This window comes from Neoarius graeffei, chromosome 5 (genome assembly GCF_027579695.1).
Source record: "Neoarius graeffei isolate fNeoGra1 chromosome 5, fNeoGra1.pri, whole genome shotgun sequence".
In the NCBI taxonomy this organism is placed as follows: Eukaryota; Metazoa; Chordata; class Actinopteri; order Siluriformes; family Ariidae; genus Neoarius; species Neoarius graeffei.
The window spans coordinates 41,743,112-41,762,475 of NC_083573.1; the positions used below are offsets into that span (position 1 = coordinate 41,743,112).

A 19,364-nucleotide genomic window follows, 5' to 3' on the forward strand; every position below is an offset into this window, starting at 1 on the left:
TTGTAAATAAAAATGGAATGCAATAATTTACAAATCTCAAAATCTGATATTGTATTCACAATAGAACATAGATAACATATCAAATGTCGAAAGTGAGACATTTTGAAATTTCATGCCAAATATTGGCTCATTTGAAATTTCATGACAGCAACACATCTCAAAAAAGTTGGGACGGGGCAATAAGAGGCTGGAAAAGTTAAAGGTACAAAAAAGGAACAGCTGGAGGACCAAATTGCAACTCATTAGGTCAATTGGCAATAGGTCATTAACATGACTGGGTATAAAAAGAGCATCTTGGAGTGGCAGCGGCTCTCAGAAGTAAAGATGGGAACAGGATCACCAATCCCTCTAATTCTGTGCCGACAAATAGTGGAGCAATATCAGAAAGGAGTTTGACAGTGTAAAATTGCAAAGAGTTTGAACATATCATCATCTACAGTGCATAATATCATCAAAAGATTCAGAGAATCTGGAAGAATCTCTGTGCGTAAGGGTCAAGGCCGGAAAACCATACTGGGTGCCCGTGATCTTCGGGCCCTTAGACGGCACTGCATCACATACAGGCATGCTTCTGTATTGGAAATCACAAAATGGGCTGAGGAATATTTCCAGAGAACATTATCTGTGAACACAATTCACCGTGCCATCCACCGTTGCCAGCTAAAACTCTATAGTTCAAAGAAGAAGCTGTATCTAAACATGATCCAGAAGCGCAGACATCTTCTTTGGGCCAAGGCTCATTTAAAATAGACTGTGGCAAAGTGGAAAACTGTTCTGTGGTCAGACGAATCAAAATTTGAAGTTCTTTATGAAAATCATTTAGAAGTTCTTTAGTGTCATTCGGACTAAAGAGGAGAAGGACGACCCAAGTTGTTATCAGCGCTCAGTTCAGAAGCCTGCATCTCTGATGGTATGGGGTTGCATTAGTGCGTGTGGCATGGGCAGCTTATACATCTGGAAAGACACCATCAATGCTGAAAGGTATATCCAGGTTCTAGAGCAACATATGCTCCTATCCACACAACGTCTCTTTCAGGGAAGACCTTGCATTTTCCAACATGACAATGCCAAACCACATACTGCATCAATTACAGCATCATGGCTGCATAGAAGAAGGGTCCGGGTACTGAACTGGCCAGCCTGCAGTCCAGATCTTTCACCCATAGAAAACATTTGGTGCATCATAAAACGGAAGATACGAGAAAAAAGACCTAAGACAGTTGAGCAACTAGAATCCTACGGTACATTAGACAAGAATGGGTTAACATTCCTATCCCTAAACTTGAGCAACTTGTCTCCTCAGTCCCCAGACGTTTACAGACTGTTGTAAAGAAAAAAGGGGATGTCTCACAGTGGTAAACATGGCCTTGTCCCAACTTTTTTGAGATGTGTCGTTGTCATGAAATTCAAAATCACCTAATTTTTCTCTTTAAATTATACATTTTCTCAGTTTAAACATTTGATATGTCATCTATGTTCTATTCTGAATAAAATATGGAGTTTTGAAACTTCCACATCATTGCATTCCATTTTTATTTAGAATTTGTACTTTGTCCCAACTTTTTTGGAATCGGGGTTGTACTATATCATAAGATACACTTGGGAATGAAGTGATTGACAGCCTTGGTGACGCCCTGTACTTTGGTATTGGGAGAAGAGGGTCACAGGAGCATGGAGCAGAGGAGCATGGACTCACAAAGTCCATGTATTTTACAGTCACTGGTGCTAGCAATGTCCTCCTGTGACAGAGCTCCACCTCCAAAACTTAATAGTCGGGTTCAGGTAAAGCTAGCATGCTCACTAGCATTGCCATTATTAAGGACTGTAATGCCATCACTGTCAATTGCACTCGGACATTCAATTGCTTCTAAGTCAAGTTACAACTCTATAAGCATGTAACTTCTCCTCAAAGACCCTGTTTACACTTGGTTGTAAAATGTGTCTTGGATGTGATTAGATTAAAAGTGGACAACACTAAATACAAGTGTAAACAACTACCAAGACGCATTCGCTCAAACCACTTGCAGAGTTGCTCTGGGACGCATTTGACCACATATCTTTTGTAGTGTAAATGTCAAGTGTCCTGATGCATCTCTGAAAAGGGCATTAACAGAGAAAGTAATGTAGGCGGTAACGAAATCTGAACACAAGTGGTCAGCTGGACACCTTGAAGATGTGTGATAGACACAGGTGTAAATGGCAATGTGTCTCAGCTGGCCACTTGTGAGCCGATCACCCAAGACGCATCTTAAAACCAAGTGTAAACAGGGTCAATGATGTATGAGGACCTGAAGGGGTGTGTCTATAAAAAGGCTGACAAAAGACCAATCCAAACAAACTTTCCAGACCAGAAGGCAGGTTTTCAAACCATTTTTATTTTCAGCTACATAATAAAATACACTTGTTTTGAAACAATGGCTGCTTTAAGCTATTTTTATTCATTCATACATAATTTTCCATGTTATTTGTACTGGTAAGAAATGAAAAACATTGACTTTAAGGCCCTGGTCACATTACAGCTCATGATGGGTTTGCGAATCGCCACCAATCGTGCGATGCATGGCGAATGTCCTCCAGTCTTCGCGAATTGTTTTTTGGTGTGTCTCCACCTCATGAGTGGCCGAAGACTTTGCAAAAAATTTCAATGTATGCATTGAAATTTGGTGGTGATGTTTTCATCAGCAAACTAAGTGGTTTGGGAATACTTCCCTAAGCTCAAGGAAGCATCTTCACCAAACGCCTCATTTTCATCGATAACCCATCGCAAAACATCGCGAGCTGTAGTGTGACCGTAGTCTAAGCAAGAAGAGCACTATCATTTCAAATCTATAAGAAAGATAGCTTAGTACAGTATTTAATCCACAGGAGACATTTATGAGGCAGGACACGCCACGCCTTTTGGAGGGGACTGACTATGTATTTGAATATTAAGTCACTATCAGCAAAATACATCTCATCTCATTCTCTCTAGCTGCTTTATCCTGTTCTACAGGGTCACAGGCAAGCTGGAGCCTATCCCAGCTGACTACGGGCGAAAGGCAGGGTACACCCTGGACAAGTCGCCAGGTCATCACAGGACTGACACATAGACACAGACAACCATTCACACTCACATTCACACCTACGGTCAATTTAGAGTCACCAGTTAACCTAACCTGCATGTCTTTGGACTGTGGGGGAAACTGGAGCACCCGGAGGAAACCCACGCGGACACGGGGAGAACATGCAAACTCCGCACAGAAAGGCCCTCGCCGGCCACGGGGCTCGAACCCAGGCCCTTCTTGCTGTGAGGCGACAGCGCTAACCACTACACCACCGTGCCGCCGCAAAATACATTATAACTAAATAACAAAGCTATAAAACTTGACAGTAATGAACATTTTTACCTTCGCCAAATTTGTTGGAGGAGGTTTTGTTTTCACCTGTTTGTTTGTTTGTCTATTCAAACATAACCCAGAAAGTAGTGAAAGGATTTTGGTGACATTTTGAGGAAAGGTGGGTCATGGGCCAAGGAACAATTGATTAGATTTTGATGCAAATCCAGATATGTATGTGCAGCCAGGATTTTTTTTTTTTGTCTGTTCCCAGTGTAACTCAAAAAATAGTGAACAGATTTTGATGAAATTTGGTGTACAGCTTTAGAATTATCCTTGGTTCAAGTGATTTGATTTTGATAATATGTGGGTTGGTGGAGGTCTGTACTCTACCGAGTGCCCTTCTAGTTTACTCTGTATCCTTCAGATTATCTTCTCTGATAATATCATACACTGCATTAATCTGGTATGCCATCAAGTCTACCACCAGGGGATGACAAAAAAATGTTTTTCAAATCTTTTCTAAATCTATATCATTGTTACTATGCCATCTGCACCATTAGTTAGGACTAATACCCATTATTACCTCTATTAACTTTGTTGGAGGAGATTATATTTTTGCCTCCATTTGTTTGTTTGTTTGCCTGTTCCCAACATAACTCAAAAAGTACTGAACGGATTTTGATGAAATTTTGAGGAAAGGTGGGTCATGGGCCAAGGAACAATTGATTAGATTTTGATGCAAATCCAGATATGTATGTGGATCCATATCTATCTATCTATCTATCTATCTATCTATCTATCTATCTATCTATCTATCTATCTATCTATCTATCTATCTTGTCTGTTCCCAACGTAACTTAAAAAGTACTGAACAGATTTTAATGAAATTTTGAGAAAAGGTGGGGCATGGGCCAAGGAACAATTGATTAGATTTTGATGCAAATCCAGATATGTATGTGGATCCAGATCTATCTATCTATCTATCTATCTATCTATCTATCTATCTATCTATCTATCTATCTATCTATCTATCTATCTATCTATCTATCTATCTATCTATCTTGTCTGTTCCCAGCGTAAATCAAAAAGTACTGAACAGATTTTAATGAAATTTTGAGAAAAGGTGGGGCATGGGCCAAGGAACAATTGATTAGATTTTGATGCAAATCCAGATATGTATGTGGATCCATATCTATCTATCTATCTATCTATCTATCTATCTATCTATCTATCTATCTATCTATCTATCTATCTATCTATCTTGTCTGTTCCCAGCGTAAATCAAAAAGTACTGAACGGATTTTGATGAAATTTTGAGAAAAGGTGGGGCATGGGCCAAGGAACAATTGATTAGATTTTGATGCAAATCCAGAATGTGGATCCATCTATCTATCTATCTATCTATCTATCTATCTATCTATCTATCTATCTATCTATCTATCTATCTATCTATCTTGTCTGTTCCCAACGTAACTTAAAAAGTACTGAACAGATTTTGATGAAATTTTGAGGAAAGGTGGGTCATGGGCCAAGGAACAATTGATTAGATTTTGATGCAAATCCAGATATGTATGTGGATCTATCTATCTATCTATCTATCTATCTATCTATCTATCTATCTATCTATCTATCTATCTATCTATCTATCTATCTATCTTGTCTGTTCCCAGCGTAAATCAAAAAGTACTGAACGGATTTTGATGAAATTTTGAGAAAAAGTGGGTCATGGTCCAAGGAGCAATTGATTAGATTTTGATGCAAATTCAGAATGTGGATCCAGATCTATCTATCTATCTATCTATCTATCTATCTATCTATCTATCTATCTATCTATCTATCTATCTTGTCTGTTCCCCACGTAACTTAAAAAGTACTGAACAGATTTTGATGAAATTTTAAGGAAAGGTGGGTCATGGGCCAAGGAACAATTGATTACATTTTGATGCAAATCCAGATATGTATGTGGATCTATCTATCTATCTATCTATCTATCTATCTATCTATCTATCTATCTTGTCTGTTCCCAGCGTAAATCAAAAAGTACTGAACGGATTTTGATGAAATTTTGAGAAAAAGTGGGTCATGGTCCAAGGAGCAATTGATTAGATTTTGATGCAAATTCAGAATGTGGATCCAGATCTATCTATCTATCTATCTATCTATCTATCTATCTATCTATCTATCTATCTATCTATCTATCTATCTACCTACCTACCTACCTATCTATCTATCTATCTATCTATCTATCTATCTATCTATCTTGTCTGTTCCCCACGTAACTTAAAAAGTACTGAACAGATTTTGATGAAATTTTAAGGAAAGGTGGGTCATGGGCCAAGGAACAATTGATTACATTTTGATGCAAATTCATATATGTATGTGGATCCATATCTATCTATCTATCTATCTATCTATCTATCTATCTATCTATCTATCTATCTATCTATCTTGTTTGTTCCTAACGTAACTCAAAAAGTACTGAACGAATTTTGATAAAATTCTGAGGAAAGGTGGGTCATGGGCCAAGGAACAATTGATTGTATTTTGATGCAAATCCAGATATGTATGTGGATCCAGGATTATTATTATTATTATTATTATTATTATTAATTTGTCTGTTCCCAGTGTAACTCAAAAAGTAGTGAACAGATGTTGATGAAATTTGGTGTACAGCTTTAGTATTATCCCTGGTTCAGGCGATTTGATCTTGGTGCTGATATGGCGGGGGTGTGCGCTCCCCGGCGTGCTGGAGGTGATGGTGGAGGTGCTGAGGTTCTCCAGAGCGCGCAGGTTTTCAGGATCCCACCTTTCTACCTCTGGCGCTCTAACTGGTCGCGCGCTGTTTTGTTTTTGTTCAGAGCCGAGCTGGAGGATGAAGCGGAGTGAGGAGTGAGGAGCTGAGGAGGAGGCATGGATAAGTAAGGACCGAACAAGCACACACACACACACACACACACAGGCACAGTCAGCCACACCACGAAGCTGGTTTTCGGAGCTGCTAACTCTGGGCATAGAAAGAAAGGATAAGGAATAAAGACAGAGCGGTAAACCTGTGGGTTATTTTACACCTGGAGCACATCTGGATCCAAACGGATTTATTTCCCTTTCAGCTGAATGGTGTGGCAGCAGGTAAGCCAGATCAGTGAACCGACTCTTTTTATTCTATTAGACTACCTGAATAGAGTCAGAGAGAAAAACTACACCAAAAGGCAGCTTAATTTCATATTCCAGCATTAAATGGAGCGATACTGGGGAGGAAAAGCTTAAAGTTGCCATTCAAGCAACAGGCTTTTGTTAGCTTTTATAGGATCAAGTTAAAGATTAACCCTTGTTGCTCTGGTTATTCTCCAGAGGCTGACTCTAGGGGTTAAAAAAAAAGTAATTTTGTGAAATAACCTCTATTATTATTAGTAGTAGTAGTATGTGAGGTGAGTAGGCTGTGTAGCAGGTGAATTTAATAATACTGCATTTTTTTCCCCTTCAAAATGCAATTTTCATCATCTTTAAAGCCTTACAGCTAAGCTTGGACTCATCTCATTATCTCTAGCCGCTTTATCCTGTTCTACAGGGTCGCAGGCAAGCTGGAGCCTATCCCAGCTGACTACGGGCGAAAGGCGGGGTACACCCTGGACAAGTCGCCAGGTCATCACAGGGCTGACACATAGACACAGACAACCATTCACACTCACATTCACACCTACGGTCAATTTAGAGTCACCAGTTAACCTAACCTGCATGTCTTTGGACTGTGGAGGAAACCGGAGCACCCGGAGGAAACCCACGCGGACACGGGGAGAACATGCAAACTCCACACAGAAAGGCCTTCGCCGGCCACGGGGCTCGAACCCAGGACCTTCTTGCTGTGAGGCGACAGTGCTAACCACTACACCACCATGCCGCCCAAGCTTGGACTCACTGTAACCAAATAATTCAAATGTTTTTATATATTATACAGTCTATTATATAATCCTAAATTTCTTTCTTTCTCTCTTTCTTTTTTTAAATAGGCATTGTTATAGGCTACATTTAATATAGCCACCCAGTGTTTAGGCAAGACTTTACTCTGTAGCTTATTGAATACAAAAAAAAAAAAAATGTAATAATAAGTTAGTTTTCACTAACATACATCATTTTACATTTACTGTCTGTAATGTCAGTGAAACTCACAAATATATACATTTATTGGTCGCTGCTTTCTCATCATCATCATCATCATCATCATCATCATCATCATCATCATCATCAGTACCTGACCCTAACATAGTCCAGTGTTGAAACCGAAATAAAGAAGAATCCTCTCGAGCAAGTCCAGGCGTCTGCGTTTATAAATCTCCGTCCAGCCTTCAGGCTGAACGACAAAGAGCCTGCATGGATCTGCTTGTTCTCATGAACAACAATAGCACTCGGGAAGTGGATTCTTATTGCCCGTTCTTCACGTCACAACAAAGTCCTCAGTGTTTCTGACCCACAGAATGAGAACGTTGCGTCCCTGCTCCCCCCCCCCCATCTCCACCCGTCTCTCCTCGAGGCAATGCCCAGCAGCTTTATCACTCTGTACTCTTCCTTTGTCCCTTACCATAGGTACAGAAGAGGCTCACTGGCTCGCTCGTCTGAAGGAATGCAGGTAGTCAGGCTCAGAATGACCGCGTGGTGGCCACTAATCTTCCTGGCACTGGTGCAATTTCCGGAACCTACAAAGGGGCAAAGTAAGTATTTGTATCTGATGATCACTCTGCTTGCTTCGATGTGCGGGTTCAGTTGAGGCATTTCTTGCTCTTATCACTCATCATGTGGACTGTCTTTTTTTTTTTAAATCCAGCATTTTTTTTTAAACTCTGTATCTGGACTGTAGGTGATCAGGTCTGACATTTACCTTGATTGAATTCTCACTGTGCTTGAAGTGTGCATGTGACAAATAAAGGTTTCTTCTTCTTTGATTGAAAAGAAGCATGGGAGCCTCTACAAAGTGGAGTTAAATGGTGAAAAAAAAAGTTTATTTATAAAGTCCATGGGGGGAGATAGATAGATAGATAGATAGATAGATAGATAGATAGATAGATAGATAGATAGATAGATAGATAGATAGAGCTAGATAGATAGAAAGAGATAGATAGAAGATCCCTCAAGAGGACTTGGGTGTATAATTGGTTGGTCTGCTTGGAAGGAGTTTTGTATTCTTGCCAGAAGCCAGACTACTGCAAGGTATAAGCACACGGATTATTTTGAGTCATTTTTCTCTCTTCACACCTCTCTGTCTCTCTCTCTCTATATATCCCTCTTTCTGTGCTCTTTGATTGACAAACAGGTATACAGTCATCTGTCTATTAGCATGGAGAGCATTGTTTGGCTTACTCCATCTCTATCTCACTTAACACTGCTGCAGTCCTGGCAGGATTTCCTTCACCAAAACGAAGAAAAGAGTGAGAGGCATTTAGTGTGATTCCTGTCTATATGTGAATGAGCTGTGCAATGGGCCTGTGAAAAGCTTTTCCGTATAAGGTTATAAAGTACCCCCTGAGATAACAAAGAGAAAGCAGATCAAGCAGATAAAAAAAAGAGAGAAAAGTCTAGCGTATATCTTACAGACAGAATGACAGGGTGTGTGTTGCACTGGCATTCTGAACAGCAGCACCTGATGGAAGTCAGCGAGTAAATCTGCAGAGTGGAAAATGTGTAAAAGTATATCGTGCAAAACTTGCTGAATATGAATGGGGACTATCAGATGTTGATGAAAGCCATTTTGAGCGCAGTGTGATGAGACTGTGTGGGAAGGCTATTATAGCCGACAGTCTGTCTTCGAGTTGTGATGAAATATGCCAACGTGAACATCACCTCTAAGCAGGCTATATGGAATCTTAACTAATGTTTTAACCAGTTGCACTTTCAGAAGTAACATTTACAGTTGCGGTCAGAAGTTTACATACAGTGATATGTGAATGTCATCTTGGATATGAATGTCATGGTAATATATAGGCTTTCAGTAATTTCTTTGAACTGTTCTTTTTCTGTGGCAGAATGATTTCACAGCATACATCTTTAATTAAAAAAAAAACACTAGAATTTGGTGCACAAGTTTTAATTTTCTTTGGGTTTTCTAAAGTCAACACAGGGTCAAAATTATACATACAGGGTCAAACATTTACATATGCTCACTTAGATTATTAATTCAGAGGTGCTGAGACGTCCAAAATGTCTCTTATCTTGCCAAGGCCGAGGTCTCTTAACTCCCTGTTAGGGATCATGATTGACTACATCTGGTAGCTTCTCTGTGCCTTCATAAAAAGGGTTTGTTTACAGCACTCATTGGATTGACCAACACGCAGTAAAATGGGAAAGTCCAAGGAGCTCAGTGCAGATCTGAGAAAGAGGATCGCAGATGTACACAACTCTGGAATGTCTCTTGGAGCCATTTCTAAGCAACTGCAAATTCCAAGATCAGTTCAAACAATTGTATGCAAGTTATTGAGAGGTGTAGTCACTTTGCCAAGCCACTTTACTTCAAGAAAACCCAAACTGTCACCCTCAGCTGAAAGGAAATTGGTTTGGATGGTCAGGAACAACCTGGGAACCACCATGGCACAGCCCTGCCATGAACTGGAAGCTAATGGAACACTGTCTACAGTTCAGGGTACCATGGACTAAGAGGCTGCTATCCAAGAAATAACCCCCTGCTCCAAAATTGATACCTTCAAGCTTAACTAAAGTTTGAAGCTGACCACATGGACAAAGAAAAAGCCTTCTGGAGGATAGCTGTATGGTCAGATGAGACAAAGATCGAGTTGTTTGGCCCCAATGACCACCATGTACAGAGGGGCACTGTACCAGCTGGTGGTTGTGGTAGGATCATCATGCTCTGGGGCTGTTTTGCTGCCAGTGGAACTGGTTCATTGCATATAGTGGATGGAATAATGAAGAAGGAGGACTACCTCAGAATTCTTCAGCATAAACCATCAGAAACTTGAACACGACTTGGGAGTTACAGCAGGACAATGAACCCAAACACGCATCAGAGCTGGTTGTGGAGGATAAAGCAGGATAACATTAAGCTTAAAACAAGTCCTGACTTCAACCCTGTTGAAAATATATGGACCGTGCTTATAAGTCGAGTCCATGCCAAGAAAAAAAAAAAACAAATTTAATTGAACTCTATCAATTCTACCATGAAGAGTTGTGAAATATCCAGCCAGAATTCTGCCAGAAGCTTGTTCACGGTAAACAAAAATGTTTGGTCAAGGTGAATCTTGCGAAGAGACATTTTTCCCAAATATTAGGTGTGCTGTATGTATATTTTTGACCTTGTGTACGACCATTCTGCCACAGAAAAAGAACAGTTCAAAGAAATTACTGAAAGCCCAAATATTGCCATGACATTCATAACCAAGATGACATTCCTGTCACTGTAGGTAAACTTCTGATCACAACTGTACCTTCCTACCAGTTCACTCACATGGCTTGATTTTAAACATTTCTCTGGAACTAGGCTAATCTTCTCACAGCTGGGTTAGGTTTAGAGAAAGTGAGAATCTGTCACCCATCCCATCCCCTCGCCTGGCGCCTCAGCGCAGATTTACACTTTTTTGCATCTCATTAATACGTCTGAAATTGTAGAGAAACAGTCATGACCCATCAATCTTCTGTAGGGGTTAACATTTTAATTTCACCAGCAGGGATTTTCATGTTGGTAAGAGATTAAAGTTCAAAAGAGGCCCATGTCATTTAAGTGAGCAGAAGAGTGATGATAAAAGGACTCTGTGGATTTGGAGTAAGTGCTCCCTTCCAAAGTCTTCCAATGGATGAAAAATAAGCTCATCAAAGGCTGGCGGATTTGCGGCAGTGTATCTCGATTATGCCGAGATACAGGACCTCCTGCACATACCTTTCTCTTTATCTTTTCAATAACAGATTGTCACTTTTTACCATTAATCCATGATGGATTAAACAGAGTCAGTCTGTCAGGGAGCGTTTTCTTGTCAAAAAAAAAAATCAGAGACACTTTTAGGAGTAATTCTTCAGGAAATGACCAGCTTTGCCGCAGCTTTAGCTCAGGACTCAGGAAATGCGCATGACAGTAAGGTACATTTATATCACTCCTGTCCCTTCATCCTAAATAACAGCAGAAGTCCAGACCTACTTTTTTTCAGGGACGTTTTCCATCACTTTGTCTAATATAAAATGTTTGCAATGTGCTCTTATACAAGTGGATTTCAGTTGAGCATCCCTCAAAGGCACAGGTTGTTTTTGAGAGTGCAGAAATGTGTGGAGTTGATGGTCTCTTGAGAAGAGAGCTCTCTGCCCCCTCAGTGAACAAATCGCAGCAGAAATCCAATCCTCAATTTCAGCAGGTTGGTGCATTTAGCGCAGTTTTTGTTTCTTGTGTTTTTTTTTTGTTGTTCCCCCCCATTTATCCTTATAGTTTTCACTTCCAGATACCACTGTGTATCAGTGCTTGTGTCAGACTTGACTTTCTACTCCAAACTGTCCATCTTTACATGCCCACATTTGGTGTACAGTACGCCAGAGCTTTTCAAAGTGTGGGGCGCGCCTCCCCTAGGGGGCGCCAGAGATCTTCGGGGGGGGGGCGCAACGTGAGGAAAAATAAACCAGAATAAGTTACTATTGCGGACATTTAGCGAACTTCAGCTAGCCTTTGCCAGAGACAAAATGGATCGATTTTTAGTACCTAAAGCTCCAGTGAGTGAGGAGACAGAGTCTGGGCCAAGCAAAAAAAGAAGGAAGTATGACCACGATTATTTAAAGTTTGGATCTTCATGGACTGGATCTGAAGATGCTCCACTGCCACAGTGTGTTGTCTGTCAAGAGGTGCTAGCTAACGATGCTATGAGATGTTTAAAATGTGTAAAACAAGATGTTTTTAAAAAAAAGCACAGATGTTTAAAATGTGTAAAAAAAAAAAAGATGTTTTAAAAAAGCACAGATGTTTAAAATGTGTAAAAAAAGAGGTTTTAAAAAAGCTCATATGCTTTAAATGTGTAAAAAAGATGTTTTCAAAAAGTGCCGATGTTTGAAATGTGTAAAAAAGATGTTTTCAAAAAGCACAGATGTTTAAAATGTGTAAAAAAGAGGTTTTCAAAAATCACAGATGTTTAAAATGTGTAAAAAAGAGGTTTTAAAAAAGCTCATATGTTTTAAATCTGTAAAAAAGAGGTTTTAAAAAGGCTCATATGCTTTAAATGTGTAAAAAAGAGGTTTTCAAAAAGCGCCGATGTTTAAAATGTGTAAAAAAGAGGTTTTCAAAAAGCACAGATGTTTAAAATGTGTAAAAAAGAGGTTTTCAAAAAGCACAGATGTTTAAAATGTGTAAAAAAGAGGTTTTCAAAAAATCACAGATGTTTAAAATGTGTAAAAAAGAGGTTTTAAAAAAGCTCATATGTTTTAAATCTGTAAAAAAGAGGTTTTAAAAAGGCTCATATGCTTTAAATGTGTAAAAAAGAGGTTTTCAAAAAGCGCCGATGTTTAAAATGTGTAAAAAAGAGGTTTTCAAAAAGCACAGATGTTTAAAATGTGTAAAAAAGAGGTTTTCAAAAAATCACAGATGTTTAAAATGTGTAAAAAAGAGGTTTTAAAAAAGCTCATATGTTTTAAATCTGTAAAAAAGAGGTTTTAAAAAGGCTCATATGCTTTAAATGTGTAAAAAAGAGGTTTTCAAAAAGCGCCGATGTTTAAAATGTGTAAAAAAGAGGTTTTCAAAAAGCACAGATGTTTAAAATGTGTAAAAAAGATGTTTTCAAAAAGCACAGCTGTTTAAAATGTGTAAAAAAGAGGTTTTAAAAAAGCTCATATGTTTTAAATGTGTAAAAAAGATGTTTTCAAAAAGCACAGATGTTTAAAATGTGTAAAAAAGAGGTTTTCAAAAAGCACAGATGTTTAAAATGTGTAAAAAAGAGGTTTTCAAAAAGCACAGATGTTTTAAATGTGTAAAAAAGATGTTTTCAAAAAGCACAGATGTTTAAAATGTGTAAAAAAGAGGTTTTAAAAAAGCTCATATAAATGTGTAAAAAAGATGTTTTCAAAAAGCACAGATGTTTAAAATGTGTAAAAGAAAAATGTGTACAATACCCACTTTTTTAAAATACGAATGGAACATTAAGTATAGCAACAACAAAAATTGTGAGGGGGGGGGGCGCTGTTGTTTATTTGCGCTCTGAGGGGGGGCTGACTCTCCCACACTTTGAAAACCCCTGCAGTACGCTATACATTCTTAGTATTTCATCTGTGTGGCAGCATGTAAAGAAATGATGGGGATTTCCTACTTATCTGTGTGTAGAAATAGTGAACCAAGTAGTGCTTGGGGTTTCACTGTGATTCAGTAGGAATGTGTGTGTGCACTGGGCGTGGTGGTTAAGCAGCATGCAGATAACACTTTACGGCTTTTTAAAACCTGATTCACGGTCAGAAGGATTACGTTCTCCAGTCATGGTAAATTATTTTCGGAGACCTGACCTTTTATCAGCTTTTTAAAGGCAAAAAAAAAAAAATTAGTACTACGGTAATAAAGGTTGTAAAATGGTGCTTTCTGTACTGACTTTCCTCCTCTGTGAAATCAGTAGCTAGGGATGGGTATTGACTTAATGACAAGCTACAAGCAACATGTTTCACCTGGAATTTGAAAGACTCAATTTAAAAAAAAAGTACATTATTTGATGAATCTTTGAATGGGATGGGAACAAAGCACATCCAAAAGGCAGGCTTTTGCATTTTCTTCTGTTTCTAGAAAAAAATATTTCATTCAAATCTTCTGTATTTGGACTAAAACTATAGCAAATTGATGCTAGAACTGAAATGATCATCTAGTTTTGAATAATACCTATCCCTGGCTAGTAAAATAGTGCAGTAGTGTTTAACCCGGGTTTAAAAATCAGCATTCTCTTCTCTAACACTGTCTTCTCAAACCTTCATACATAGCATGAAGGCTTCTCCTGGCCTTACTTAGATTATAATATCCTGAGAGTGATGTTGGTATAATACAGTTATTCCACGAAATCAAGTCGTATATGAGCTGATTACGCACCTCGCTGGCTATGAGCCATGTACGACGAGATTGACTGGAATAATTGTTTTATTTTATTCACATTCACTGGATTTTGAGAAACAGAGCATTTTTATTTTTATTTTTTTTGTTTTGCACATTCGATGAATAAAAACTTCGTATAAAATGTCCGACAAAATCATTTCCACTTAGAATGTAAACAAACCAGCGAAATGACAGGAGCAATTTGGGAAAAATACTATAATAATAATTCTTGAAAAGTAAAACAAGATACGTTCTTACCATCGAATACTTTTATTCCATATTTTGTTGCTTTTTTATCCCCTGTTGGCTGAAAGGCCCGAAGGGGGATTATGTCGTGGCAGTGTCTGTCAGTCTGTCCGTCCCGGGAAGGGTACTCACCTTCTGAAATCAATTCCTCTCACAATTTTTGGAGGAATTTCATGAAACTTGACAGGATTCTTTGTTATATGTTGGTAATATGCATATTGCAATTTCGTTAAATTCAGTCATATTTTACCAGAGTTACAGCCCTTGATTAACAAAATTATACTTTGACAATTTCACGAGAGTGTGTTTTCCTTCTGAAATCAACTCCTCTCACAATTTTTGGACAAATTTCTCAAAGCTTGGTAAAAGGCCTTGTTATATGACGCTAATACGCATATTGCGATTTAATTTTGTTTGTGAAAATTTTACCAGAGTTTTGACCCTTGATTAAATAACTTGTACTTTGACAATTTCATGAGGGTGGACGTTCTTCTGAAATCAACTCCTCTCACAATCTGTGGAGGAATTTCACCAAACTTGGCAAAAGGCTTTGTTATATGACAATTATACACATATTGAAATTTCGTTTAATTTGGGCAAATTTTACCAGAGTTACGCCCTTGATTATTAACAACCTTGTACTTTGGCAATTTCATCAAGGTGTGCTTGCTTTCTGAAATCAACTTCCCTCACAATTTTTATCCCCCGCTGGCCGAAAGGCCCGAAGGGGGATTATGTCGTGACGATGTCCGTTCATCTGTCCATCACGGGAAGGGTACTCACCTTCTGAAATCAACTCCTCTCACAATTTTTGGAGGAATTTCATGAAACTTGACAGGATTCGTTGTTATATGTCGGTAATACGCATATTGCAATTTCATTCAGTTCAGTCACATTTTACCAGAGTTATGGCAGAGTTGTCAGCGGGGGATATTGTGCTCTCAGAGCACTCTTATTTGAATTTTTTGGGGTTTTGTTTTCAAGTAGAGTTTTTATTTCATCCTCAGTTCAGTAACACGGTCCGCCATTTTCTTCTTCTTCTTCTTTAGGGTTTTTTGGCGGTTGGCAAACCAACTTAAACCAACAAACCAACTTGACAAACCGGGCAGCACGGTGGTGTAGTGGTTAGCATGGTTGCCTCACAGCAAGAAGGTTCTGGGTTTGAACCCAGCTTTGGCAAGGGCCTTTCTGTCTGGAGTTTGCATGTTCTCCCCGTGTCTGCATGGGTTTCCTCTGGGTGCTCCGGTTTCCCCCACAGTTCAAAGACATGCGGTTAGGTTAATATGGGACGGCCTTGGGCTGGGGTGCCCTTGAGTGAAGCACCTAACTCCCGATTGCTCCCCGGGGGCTGTTAGCATGACTGCCCACTGCTCTGGGTATGTGTGAGTGCTCGTGTGTGTGCATGTGTGTGTTCACTGCTTCAGATGGGTTAAATGCAGAGAGGAAATTTCACAAGTGTGTGATGAATAAAGCTGTGCTTTCTTTCTTTTTCTCCTTTTAAAGGTGCATTACCGCCACCGACTGGGCTGGAGTGTGGAACAGGAGATATTGGGGGGGGGGGGGGGAACTATATTCTTTTAGCTGTTTCTGTTTCTTTCAAATACTTGATAACAAAGTGATATATCTGACTTGATGCACTCTGCCTTTTTGTTTTTCTCTACTCATGGTATATTAGCTGATATCCTAGTAGTAGAGTAGCCAATCAGAGCGCACGATTGCTCATATCCAGTGAATGTGGATCAAATAAACATATATATACAAAAGTAAACTCAACTGAGAATGTGGAAGTATTTGTTCCATAGCTATTTTCTCTTCACTTGAAATATCTTTGGTTCAAATGCACCTGATATAGAATTGCATGCTAGTATAGTCCACATGGTCCCTGTAAAAGGTAAAGGACACATTTTTTTTTTGGGGGGGGGTTTCCATCACAAATATATTGTTTTATAACAAAATATACTATATTTCTGACATATTTTGTTTCTCTTCCAGTTGCAGGCCCACGAAGACTGCGATTTAAAGTCATAGGTCCTGACAAGTTGCATGTGTTATGGAAAGAGCCAAAAGGAGAATACGATGGCTATAGATTTATTTACAACACTGTGCCAGGTAAGACTCATGAACATGTCTAATGATCATGATGAACTGCTGTTCATTCATTACTTCTAAATGGCTGTTTGTGCCTGTTGGTACAAACCAGAAAAGATTCGATAACACTTGCAAGCCTGCAATTTGCACACATTCACATAAAATCCTGACAGTATCCCATTTAGCCTGATGGCTCATATAGAGCTGCGCATTATCACAGCTGGTTATCAGGGTGAAGGCTTCTGCCAAAAAAGAAAAAAAAAATTGGAACTTTAACAAAGCACGGAAATATCTGGTGTATGCCGTTTGTCAGTTCAGCTCATTATACTGCAGCTGCAATATGTATCGTATTGTGTAATACATAAAATACACATCGTACTAAAACCGAGACATGCAGCAGTGTAATCAGAGTCCAACACTGTGTCCATACTGCGTGGCCCATATGACCTGCATGTTTTCTGTTTTAAAAGACTTCAATCAGAGCTTGTTTTCGACTACGGTTTAGCTTTGGATAACATGAACAAAGGCGCAAACCTTGGCTTGTAGCGAAAGCTTTTTGAGAATCAAGGGCTTATTAGGCATCGGGTCTCTAAGCTCGCCCTTTTGTTAAAGGCCACAAATCCTTTTCCTAGGCACAATACCGAGCCATGTCCAAACATGCCAAGCGCATTCTTCAGCATTCCTCTGCGTATATTGAACCTGGCAGGACTGAATGACCATTCCTCATTATCCAATTCAGCAGAATGAACAGATGGGAAGGGCCATCATTTCCATTATAGCAGCTTTTTCTCTGTGACCAGAGTGGATTTAATTGCTGGAATTAGTTCCATTGGAAGAACTGGGGTATTGATGAGATAGAAGGGTTGAATAAGGACATATGATAGTATAAGTCAGTCAGGAAGTGCTGACTTCAGTGTGTTTTTAAGGGGAAGGGGTTGATTTTGGCCTGCAGCAATGCACCAGAAGCAGAACGGGTCAGAGCATGGTCACCATCATATCCTGCGTTTACCGTATTTGATGTCAGCTGAGTATGTTTGAAATCCCATAATTCTACAGTCACCCCTGAGCTATAGAAGGGGGGGGGGGTCACATGATGTTTAGCCAGACTTAGAGTTATGACTTCCTTGATTCAAGAGCTAAAGGACCCACACCTAGTCTGATGCTCTTTGCTTGTCAGATTTGGCTCGGATCTCTGATCGCTGAGTGCAAAACTAAACAAACAAAGTTAAACTTTAGATTTTGGCTCACGATATTGGACTCAGTGTTGTCTTTCCAAATGAAAACACAGAAGATTAATTTCCTCCTGAACATTATAGCTGGAAGCATCAATATTATTGCATGTCTATTTTCAGCAGTTGAAGATTGCTCTTTTCCCTCAAAAATGTCTCTTTGAAATTTAAACTGAAAGTCAGATCTATCTTTATACGAAAATCTATATTGTCGGCGGGAAAAATTCAGTCCTCACCGAAGCAAAATGAAACTTTTGAATACTTTTATGTTCTCTCATCAGGTATTACACTCCTATAACACTTTGCTGCCTGCAGCATTTTTCTTTCAATTGTTATTAAGTGCTGACACATCAGCAAAGCTACGGTAAATCTTCAGCCCTTGAACCTCTTCGGTCTTCTCTAACCCCAATCGTGCTCCAAGTGGCTGCTGAGCAAGCACAATTTAACCCACTCCTCAGTCAAATTGATCTCTTTGTGGGCCATGAGGATTTAAATCAGTAGCATTGGTCAGTGGTCTGATGTGGAGAGGCAACACCAGGATTTCCTGTAGAAGAGTGGAATTGAGTGGAATCATAGGAGAGTTCTTTGTGTGAAACCAGTGAAGAGGCGTATGAGGTTAAGCAAAGTGGACAAGCTGTGAAACAGAACCTTAACTACATGAGAGAAAGACTCATTCAATGCTGATACACAGCGTGTGTAAGAAATGCAAAGCGTCATTCTTAGGCCCTGTCCACACGGCAACGGATTCAGATGAATCTGATAAAATTGTTTATCGTTTTGGCCTGGCGTCCACATGGCACCGGCGTTTTGGGTGCCCCGAAACGAAATCTTTTGAGAATGGGTTCCAGAGTGAAAAAATCTGGCAACGGCGCCATTGCGAAGTCGTCTGGATGAGTAGAACGGACTTGTTTACGATGACGTCACAACCACATGACAATCCCGCCAGCAAAAATAGGGGGAAAAAAAGGAGCGATCTCACCTCTTCAGATGTTGGTTTAAGTCCGACAATACATTCCTCAAAAAGGGCGTAGAAGAACAAAGTAATCCATCAACGTGTAGCATTCAATTTATTCCGGACCATTAAAGAATTCTGGAGGATCTCAGAATGTTGGCGTACCGGCTTCCATCTACCCCCGTTAATTCCTCTTTCCGCGTCTCCATTCAAAAAACGAGCACGTGATTTAAAGGGACTATATCCATAGGATAGGGAGTGAGAAGGTGTGTGCGTGTGACAGTGACAGGGAAGAATCTAGGCTCATGCTCGCCCTGAATTTCTCTTAAAGTGAAGGCAGAAGAACGTTCAGCGCCTGGCCAGGCTTTCTATGTATTAATTTACATAGACGTTTTAATATGAAATATAAATAAGTGCCTTAGACAATAGATACTATTTTACGCTACTGACTAATAATCAAAACTTTATGTGGCTGATGCTACAGAAGAAGGGGTTTATGC

General features: G+C 39.4%; 1 protein-coding gene across 2 annotated transcripts in view; it reads left to right on the forward strand.

The window, feature by feature from the left end:
- The first annotated feature begins 6,281 nt into the window (after positions 1–6,281).
- col14a1a (collagen, type XIV, alpha 1a) overlaps positions 6,282–19,364 on the forward strand; it is a 256,796-nt gene continuing 243,713 nt past the window's right edge. For both annotated transcript variants that reach the window (XM_060921730.1, XM_060921731.1), the window contains exons 1-3: positions 6,282–6,446; positions 7,899–8,023; positions 16,588–16,704. In XM_060921730.1, coding sequence (XP_060777713.1) covers positions 7,936–8,023; positions 16,588–16,704 — 205 coding nt within the window. In that variant the 5' untranslated portion in view covers positions 6,282–6,446; positions 7,899–7,935. The remainder of the gene's footprint in view (positions 6,447–7,898; positions 8,024–16,587; positions 16,705–19,364) is intronic.